This window comes from Mixophyes fleayi, chromosome 4 (assembly GCF_038048845.1).
Source record: "Mixophyes fleayi isolate aMixFle1 chromosome 4, aMixFle1.hap1, whole genome shotgun sequence".
In the NCBI taxonomy this organism is placed as follows: domain Eukaryota; kingdom Metazoa; phylum Chordata; class Amphibia; order Anura; family Limnodynastidae; genus Mixophyes; species Mixophyes fleayi.
In genome coordinates, this window is record NC_134405.1 from 231,451,306 (window position 1) to 231,461,544 (window position 10,239).

At 36.8% G+C, this 10,239-nt stretch overlaps 1 protein-coding gene across 1 annotated transcript in view; it reads right to left on the reverse strand.

Annotated features, from left to right (window-relative positions):
* Positions 1-735: 735 nt before the first annotated feature.
* The window catches only part of LEMD3 (LEM domain containing 3), a 29,234-nt gene continuing 19,730 nt past the window's right edge, over positions 736-10,239 (reverse strand). Inside the window, exons 6-13 of the mRNA XM_075209449.1 lie at positions 10,008-10,147; positions 8,767-8,868; positions 8,022-8,124; positions 5,677-5,852; positions 4,866-4,947; positions 1,994-2,099; positions 1,835-1,913; positions 736-1,739 (exon numbers count right to left, since the gene is read on the reverse strand). Of these exons, the coding sequence (XP_075065550.1) occupies positions 1,582-1,739; positions 1,835-1,913; positions 1,994-2,099; positions 4,866-4,947; positions 5,677-5,852; positions 8,022-8,124; positions 8,767-8,868; positions 10,008-10,147 (946 nt within the window). The 3' untranslated portion in view covers positions 736-1,581. The remainder of the gene's footprint in view (positions 1,740-1,834; positions 1,914-1,993; positions 2,100-4,865; positions 4,948-5,676; positions 5,853-8,021; positions 8,125-8,766; positions 8,869-10,007; positions 10,148-10,239) is intronic.

Here is a 10,239-nt window from a genome sequence, read left to right on the forward strand (position 1 = left end):
ATGTATTTATACATATGTAACAGACTTTAAAAGAACTAGCTGTAATAGCAAATGTTAGAGGAGCACACTGACTTCTCTATTGTATGCAACATGTTAAACCCTACCACACTTCTAAGTCTGCATGGTGGTCCACTCTGTCCTTAAGACTGGACATCTGACCCAACAAGATACTTTGCCGACATTGCATCATCACCTTGATGAAGTGAGCATGGCTCTTTCTACAGGCCAGGAGATCCTCTCCAAGACCGAATTATATGATGCTGTAATTTATTATTCTATCAATAAGAAAGTGCTCGTGTCACATAGTCTGTTAGTTACAATATAGCATAAAAGGTGTTCCAAGACCAATTGCAATGCAACAAAGTGTAGCTAAACTGTTTTATAAAGCAACAGCTCCTGGTCCAGGCAAGAAGTGTTTTATCTGTAAGAACACAACTTTGCCATGTACGATATACAAAACGAAGTAGAATGACTGCTCCTTTTAATAAGAAAAGAAACTTTAATAGTGAGGAACACAAGCAACTTCCTTTTCTGTACATTTACTACAAGTTTAGGTGTCACAGCCCAATATAGCAACATACATGAGGGTAGCGAAATTCATCTGCTTGATTTTTACATCTTCTATATGAAGAAAGCAAACATTGAAAAACTAAAACATTTGAGAAATATTGAAATACCAACCATACGTTTTGTCACAGTCCTCGTGTTTGAATAAATACATCATTTCACAAAATAAATTGTCCAGCATCTGCCAATTGCTTATTTATTGCTCACAATAATTTGAATCTTTACAATTGGTATCAGACCTCACAAGAAACCAAGTCAGACATTTTATATAAAACCTAGAAAAGATTTTTAAACTTTTATCTAATACTTTTAAAGGTAATTGGCTGTTTGACCTTAATGAGATGGTGCAGCCAATTTATTATATAAAATAACATTATGTTATGAATAAAATAGGAAGCTTATTTACTGCTTTTAAGCAGACATTTGCACAAGACTTTTTCCGCCACCATCACTTACATTTAAATACAAAAGGTCAGTATGTGTTTTCCCATTTCCTGTCTCAATAACCAAAGCCAGATATTACCTGTACTTCAGCTGCAACACAATCACTATCTACAGCAGCAGAAGTCACAATGTTTCACCTCAAAATTTACAGTTTTACTATTAGGGTATATAATATTTATATATGGAAAAAAAGTCGTAGGATCCCATAGGAATTCAATAAATTATCTTCTGCTTTTCAATTTAAGAAAACAGTCATCTGGTTCACAAACAAACCATTAACATTTGAAAATGGTCTTTAGAAAAAAACAAAAAAAAACGGCGTCATCTATAAACAAGATGCAATGTAAGCCATTGTATTCCAACACTTATTTACTGTTATGCTAGTAATGTCCTTTGGATGCTCATTTATCACATATCCAAATGACATGTTTTTTTCAACTGGAAAATGTGATATACTGATGAAGATGGTGAAAAATCAACAGGGGAAAAAAAAAAAAAAAAGGAAGACAGGTGCCAGTCAGGACCTCCACCCCTGCTGCAAATAACAGTCATTGTGGTTGAAGGGGTTTCTCATGACTGAAAATTTGATGTGCCTGTTGGAATATTTAACTGTGACATAGAGTTCATATGTTTGTTTAATGGCTTCAAAGGAGTGTGGCATGTAAGAGCTTGAGGAAAGCGATGATGGTATCTGTCTAATCGCAAGTATTTCACAGTCACCAACTTTCCTGTGTAAGTGAATAAAGAAGAAAAAGTGTTAAAAGGCGGCTTAACTTAATTAGTAGCATTAATTGATTTGAAACTGCGTACTAGTCTTTCGTACCATCAAACCAGGAGCCATGAAGAGCCTTGAAAGCCTTTCCTGCATAGTCTGGAGATAAACATTTAACATATACACAACCCTGCAAAAACAAGTTTTACATTTGTTAATAGGGAAAACAGTTTATTGCTGAGAAATCTCAAGAAATTAATTCACAATTACCTCACGGGAATTTTTATCTACTGCAATGTGAACAATCCCTTCATTATCACTACACTTCTCCAAAATTGCTTCTTGAATTGCCAAATGCCAATGATCTCCAATTTCCCTGCAACAAAATAGTGGATAGTCATGTGAATACAATAGTTCTGTAAAAATGCATTTCCCTAAAGGAGAAGTTGAAATACCTGCCAGTAACTTTAACAATACAGTGCTCCTTTTTATTCTGCTACCTTCACTTAGCACCAGTAAGTTCTCTAATCCTCAACTGCCAAACTCATCTAGAAATGTCCAGAACAGGAAATATATCTACTATGTTTATAAACGCTCACTGAAAAGGGCTGCTCTGCATATGAGTAAAGGTGCCGAGCAGCACTCAATGTTCTGTCTAATTCCTGGCCCCACATTTGGTGCAATCTAAATGCAGAGCAGTCAATGGAGAAGTACAAGAAGAGCCATGTAACAGCCCTGTATTCATTCCATTTATATTTGATATATAAAAGTGCTGGAACAGAGAAGACTTGTAGGGAACATTTGTGACACTTCAAAAGGTCCCCACTTATTGGAAGTTATTGGGAGGGGGTTGGGGGAGAAAAAAAAATCCACTACGCTTCTATAATTATGCTACATTTTTGGTTGTCAGACACGGTTTTAAAAAAAAAAAAAAGGAGTAAAAAAAAAAAGTTAATACTTAGGATATATGCCTTTTATTTCACAGTCTAACCAGTTACGTTTTTGCTTTGGGGAACTCTTACTGTAGCATAATGGAGTAAATATATTTGATTAATGGGCATTATATAGAAATAGGTAAATGTAAACAAACACTTAGTGGCCACTTTATTATGTGCACATTTGTAGCAGTGGGTAGCATCCCATTTTGCCCCCAAAACAGTCTGAATGCTTTGCGTCATGGATTCAACAAGATGCTGTAATCATTCTTTAGAGATTCTGGTCCATTATCGCATAATACCATGAAGCAGTTTCTGCAGATTTGTTAGCTGCACCTTCATGCCACAAATCTCCCGTTTCCCCACACCCCAAAGGTGCTCTACTGGATGGAAATCTGGTGACTGAAGGCCCTTGGAGCACACTGAACTCAACATGTTCATGGACTCTGCTTAAGAGGACATGTGCTTTGTGACATGGCTACTTCCAACAGGATAACACTATTAGAAGATGGGTAGACTGTGGTCATAAAGAGATGTACCATGGTCAGCAACAATACTCAGGTACAAAGCGGCCTTTAAACTATGCTCAATTAGTATTAAGGGGCCTCATGTGTGCCAGAAAACATTCTCAACACTATTATTGCACCACAACCAACCTTCATCATTGACATAAGGAAATATACATCCATGGATTCATGATGTAAGCAAAATTCTAACACTACCATCTGCATGTTGCAGCACAAAGAGGTTCATCAGACAAAGCAACTTTTTCAAATCTTCAACTGTACAGGTTTGGTGAGCCTGTGCCCACTGTAGCCTGTTTCCTGTTCTTAGCTGACGTAGTGGAACCCAGTGTGGTTTTTTTTTTGCTGCTGTAGCCCAGCCACGTCAAATTTCGATGTGCTGTGTATTCAGGGATGCTCTTCTGCATAGTACCGTTAATGCATGGTTATTTTAGTTAGTCACCTTCCTGTCAACTTGAACCAATCTGGCCATTCTCCTCTGACCTCACTCATTAACAAGGCATTTTCCATTTTACTGGATGTTTTCAAGCACCATCCTCTAAATTCTAGAGATTGTTGTGCGGTAGGATCCCAGGAGATCCGCAGTTTGAGATGCTCAAACCATCCCACCTGGCACCAGTATTCACTCCACGGTCAGTCACTTAGAATGGAGGAAGAAATGTGATATATTTGGTCTGAACAAGTGAATCTCTAGACAATGTCTCCATGCTTTTATTGAATTGCTGCCACAATTTGGCTAATCATTAACGAGCAGGTGTACCTAATAAAGAGGCCACCAAGTGTGTGTTTCCATTATTCCAATAATTACTTTCATACTGCAGGGGTAAGTAGTTTATTTGAAAATATATTTGCTTATTCTCAAAAATAAGGAGGTGCCAAATATGCATACTTTAGGCAGACTCAAAGTTTACACCAGTTGTTCCCAAATGCAGTCCTCGTGGCCTCCCAACGTTTCAGGTTGTGTGGATATTCAGGTTTGTGTACAGGTGGTTAAATCAAAATGATTGCGGCACTTAATAAAGCAACGCTATTCAAGCACGGATATCATTAAAACCTGAATTAGGGGGCCATGAGGACTGCATTAGGAACCACTGGTTTAGACAAAGGAGGGGGGGGGGGGGTGTTACATAATTTTAATAAAAAACATAAGGTATGTGGTTATTTTATATTGTTGCTTGCAAGTAAGGGGAGAAAGGTCCTGTCATTGTTGGACAATTTGGGAAGTTTGCATTTCATGGGTTGAGGCAAATCTCTTTCTGTATGATAGGCATGTACCAGGTCGTAGACTATTGAACTAGCAGGAAGGGGTTAATAAAGGCATGCTAACCTCATATTTTTGCTTAATTTTACCTTGTACATGGGAACATAGGCTAAACAAAGTTTTTATGCTACTCTGTGCAGGATATGAGGAAACAGAAATCTATATTGTGAGAGGGTTGTCACTCATAACGAAGGGTGGTATTAAATGAAGTTGAATCATGTTTTTCCCAGGCAGAAAGGTACAGACTTCATCACAGCTCAATCACTACGTTCAAAAGGAAGGTGCCTTTCTTTAGAGCAAACCTTTACATGAATATATAAACGCAACATAATGCCCAATTGATCATATACTATTTCACCACAATAAACTTTTCTTCCATGTAATGATTACTTTTGCATTTTAAAAAATTGCAATTTACTTACATAACTGGATCAAACATGTTGCGTATCTTTAAACATGGAGTCAGGCTATTTGGAGGAGAATTTCTTTTATCTAAATGGAAAGCTGCAAAACAAAAAAAAATAAGAAAGATGGTTTGCATTTTATTTTAGGAAAACATCTGTTTTCATTAAAGCTACTTAAAAAAAAAAAAAAAAAAATAATGATACTTATCAAGTACAAAACGTATTTAAGTGACTCCAAACAATAGTGGAAAATGCATTTTAACTTGACATGTTAGAATTGGATGTACAGTAGAGCTTTCATTAGAACATACTTTTGTGGGTAATTGTAGTGTATTTACAATAGTTATACAGGAGTGTTTAAACTATTTTCTCCTGTTCTCAGCCATTTAAGACAGAACAGGCTACAGTGTGCATCAATAGGCTTAAAGACAAGAATTCTGGTATATTATCTCAAATTATTATCAGTTCTTGTGAGCTCCATATATAGATTTTCTGCTTTCTCCAAAAGGTACACATGGGATGAGAATGTGTGTGAATCAGTATTTAGTGCCTATTTAATGAAAGAAAAAAGTTGATTTGTTTTTTTGAATGGCTCCAGCTTCTGTTTTACAGATATGATATGAAATATAAACACCCTACACTTACTACAGAATCTAAGGAATATTTCTGTATACATTTTACAAATCGACAAAGAAGCATAAACTAATGGACAAGAGGAAATAATTCATGAAATAGCACAATGCAATGTTATGAGAGAATGTTAATCCAGGGTGAAAGGAGCATAACATGGAAATTGTCAGACAGGTTAAAAAGAAAAACACTAACATACCTTGTCCTTGCCACACTTTAGAAGGTATGGCCGAAAGTTTTTCACATGTGGAAGGCTGAATCCATTTCCACACAAGGAAGTCTGCACCGTTAATTTTCTGGGTTTCAGTACGGACACGAGACTCATTTGCAGCCAAAAACTCAACTGCTCGTTCCCACACTTTCTTCATTTTTTTTCTTTTGTAAGAATGGATAGGGGAGAAAACAAGAGTTGAGTGATGTAGCCACATGAACTTTGACAAATGATAACCTTTAGGCATATTGACATCATTTTCAATGTGTAAAATGTAAATAAAAGTACCTACTACTTTCTTAACAAAATTACAGCTAGTTGTGTGTCTTCTGCAATATACAGCTCCAACTGCACAGCTTGTTGCTGCTGATCTTATGAGGTTTGAAAGCCCTAGCATGAGCAGCTATTCACTCAGCAATTTACAGAACTTGTGACAATAGCATTATGAAATGCCAGGTTGTGAAGGGTCGAATGGATGATTGGTACAGTGAGAAGTTTAGGATAGAAAGCTGTGGGAAAGCACAGAGATTATTACTGCCACCTACAAATAGCAGCAATTCTCCAAATAAATGAGCCAATTTGCACATTGAAGAATATCAGTACCGCTAACAAATATTCGTAAAAGTGATCTCTCTAAATAAGACTATAAGGTCTATAAGGAGAAAAGCCCTAGATCCGTCAAAAAATACAGTTCAGGGATTTGTCCTATTTCCCAAAGCCCCCAGGTTGGTGAAGACTATAGCCTCTGGCGAAGCATCCCTTTGCAAAGCACTGTTCAACCTATTTATCACGGCTAGCAGCAGTACGAATAGCGTGCTCCTATTGGTGTCTCAGAACGATAGAAGTTCCCACAGGAAAATATGCTTCATTTAAAAACATTTTTTCCCTTTATTTTTATTTTAAAAAAAGTTTTGTTTTTCTTCCTTTATATGTTATTTTTAAATTAATTTCTTTTTCTCTCTTTTTGACAAATCAAACTGAAAGCCCAAGTTCGAGTTTCCACTTCCAGTGCAGTGTGCATGAGCAAGCCAGCAAGTTCATGCATGCACAGATGGTGCCAACACGGTCTGGTGAAGCGGTAAAAGTCTTATTACGGCTACCAACAAGTATGGTAAGAGAGCAGGTCTTCACTCAGTTGCACAGGGAACTTTTAATGGAGCCAGAAGGAGGAAGAATTTTTTTTTACTATTATATCTTTATTATATCTTTTACCCTGTATCTGGCTTCAATACAACTGTTCCCTCTGAACTGTAGACAAAAGAAAAAACACTCTTCTTATAGAAGAATGAAAAAGTCCAGCTCTCACTATTCCTCATTCTGGTTATGATTAACCAGTGAATTTTACATTACAAACACTACAAGCAACTAGAAGCTACAAACAAAAGATAAACACATCCCCATATGCTAAGAAATAATTGATCGATTGTACAAGAGATCAATAACTTGATATTAAAGACATGCAACAGGCAAGGAATACAGATATTACAAATCATAATGGGCAAGGGCGTAAGCAGCAAGTGCATAATATAAAATACATATGTTACGTGAGTAAAATGTACAGTTCAATTTTTCAGTATCTAGTACATGAGGTGTCCTTTGACCCTTTAGCGCAGGCATGGCCAGCCTGTGGCTCTCCAGGTGTTATTAAACTACAAGTCCCAGCATGCTTTGCCAGTAGATAGCCAGAAAATAGCTGGCAAGGCATGCTGGGACTTTTAATTTCACAACAGCTGGAGAGCTGCAGGGTGGCCAGGTCTGCTTTAGCATCAAGGAGTGAAGCTTTGAGTAAGGTAGTGTCGAAGATCAGAATTTCACTTAATTTTGAGGTTAATAAAATTATCTGAGGAAAGATTATCATATAAAATGGATAGTTTTTTTTGTTTTTATTTGGGGGGGGGGGGGGGCGGTGTTTAGCCTACCTGCAGAACAAATACTTTATTCCTTACAAGCTTAAATGTAATGGAGAGACCAAACTAACTGGGTTGTTAAGGTGTATCTCAGCTGCTAGCAGCTCTAAATCTTTTGACCATCTAAAGGGGGCAATTCTCCATCCCGAATCATGTTTTAAAGTAGTTATTCATATACAACGGACCAAGTGAATTGACTACAACATTATATCACGTGTTATTTTTCCCTATCTTGTGCAATTCCCTTAGATTCGTGTTAAATACAAGTTTAATATAAAAGCTACTGAAAAAATGACAACGGTCACAAATAGAAAGACAAGAGTTCCACAGCAATGATAGAAGTGAAGATTTTTTTTTTTTATAAATCTGAGCGTGGATGAATATTTTGTTTTCATGAAGCAGACAATTGCAAGAACTGAAACATACCTGTCACAAGCAGGTATCAATGAATCTCTCACATGTGGGATTGGTGTAAATGTCTCTAGTTCTTTGCTTTCTTGACAAGCTTCATTGTGACTTTTTAATATATCTGAAGGTAAAGCAAACAGACAAGTACCAACATAAGTTTGACACCATAGCTACTGTAAACATTTTCCTCTGTGATAAACCATTTGTAACGCAGACAATTCTATAAAAACTTAAAAAAATATATAAATAAATAAAAAAACAAACTAGTTATCATTACTTTAGTAAAAGGACATCAAAACTTTCCTAGATTTCTTGATGCTACTGGTAGCCAGTACATGGTTGGGTATAGATTTGCATTAGTTTCCCTCGATAGCTGTTCATTTGACATAACTACACACAATATAAAATACAGGTGCAGCAAATGTGCAAGAAAAACGAACAAATTTTTTCCAATATTATGGTATATGAATAAGTCATAAATGTATATGAACAAACCATACTGCCAGCTCTGCTAGTATGCAAATTAGTGGGGCAAAAGTACTAGTATCACTTGTTACTGTATTTTGGAAAGATGTCCAATAAAAAAATTCTAGTAGTCGCTAGCAGTCAAGACAAAATGAATTTGTGGTCACTTAGTGTGTCCTCTGCTCTTTAACTGTTGATATTTCATTAGACAATTCAGTATTTTGCTGGCGACTGAATAATCTTAAACAAAAAAGTTCCCTAAAATTAGTCTAAAAAAAAGTGTTAAATCATAATTTACCTATTATTTTTACCACCAAGTCATACATCTGTTTAGTTTCTTCTTCCTCCTTTTTCCAACGGTATCGCATATATCGAAGGACTCCAAAAACCACAGCAATACCTAGATTACAAAAAAAAAGTTTTTTATACTTTACACACTTGTGGAAGCTACCCATCAATTGATATGCTTGTTTTACATCCATGTATGATTTAATGCACTCTTTTTAGCAAGATATTTGTCAATGGCTGGTTTACAGAGCTTGCAGATCATTTAAATGAAGTTCCCAATGAATTCATCACTAGTGGTCAAACATCCCACCTCCCCCGTTATTACAGTACAATGCTGTTTGAGTGATCATCTGCCTCTTACCTTCACAAAGTAAATGAAGAACTAAAGTGATCAGAAAGATGACCTATTACCCAGGGTATTTTCTTTGGAGTTCTGGGGTTTGTCGCACAGCCCCAGCTGAAAGCTAGGGGGTGTGTTGCTGGGGAGAGAGATGTCAGCCACAATCTAAGATATTGTGGCTTCTGATTGTCCCTCCAGCCCCTTTTTAAAGTGGTGAACGGATAAAGTCTATTTTCATGTAGCCTTAACATGGTGATACATATGTATATTATATACAAAGTTTAAAAAAAATGCTAGTAATATACTAACTCCTCCTTAGTATAATGCGGTTCTGTGAAGGGTACGTTTCATTTTCCTTTGAGGGAGACAGGGAACAGTTCAGAGCGGTTCATGACTTTCCCAATTTAATATCATGTAAAGTGTAATTTATAATAAAAAGTCTTTTCTTGTCTCAATAAAGGTGGCTATAGCATACATATGATTCAAAGTTGCGGACTGTCCTGCTTTTGTCACATGACCTCCAGACACCAGTCTGGTTTAAATATCACAGAAGTACTAATAAATCTAACCAGCTGCAGTTTCCATTGCAGTCTTTGCAAGGAGTGACGCATCAGCAATACAGGAATCTTGTCATGAAGACATACAATGGTACATCAGCAGTTATGAGTTTCACTAACTGTGCAGCCACCATTATAACACTACAGGACTCCAGTGTCCTACTCCTGGTCTACAGGAAGGCAATGGAGCAGCAGCTGTGCAAGCTAATGTAGATGGAGATGAGCATGGCAAAGTTAAGAAAATTACGGAAAGTCTGCACAGCCAAAGGAGGACACTTTAAATAAATATAGCAATCTAGGTAGAGTAGCCCGTTAAAGGAAAAAACAAACAACCGTAGTAGTAAGCAAAGTTACCTAGAAGCAAAAGTGACAGTCTATGTGCTACAGTAATCACTGCCCGTCGGATACGACATAAAAAGGACATCTGTGGCCGTGTGGATTCCAAGTACTTCACACTGGTTATATTTAAATCATCCTCCAAGTCTCCAGAACACCTTTCCAAAAAAACACAAAAAAAACAAAACCACAAACAGTCAGTACATTAGAACATCTTGATTCAAGCACTTCGTTTTTTGCTCTTCTGCTC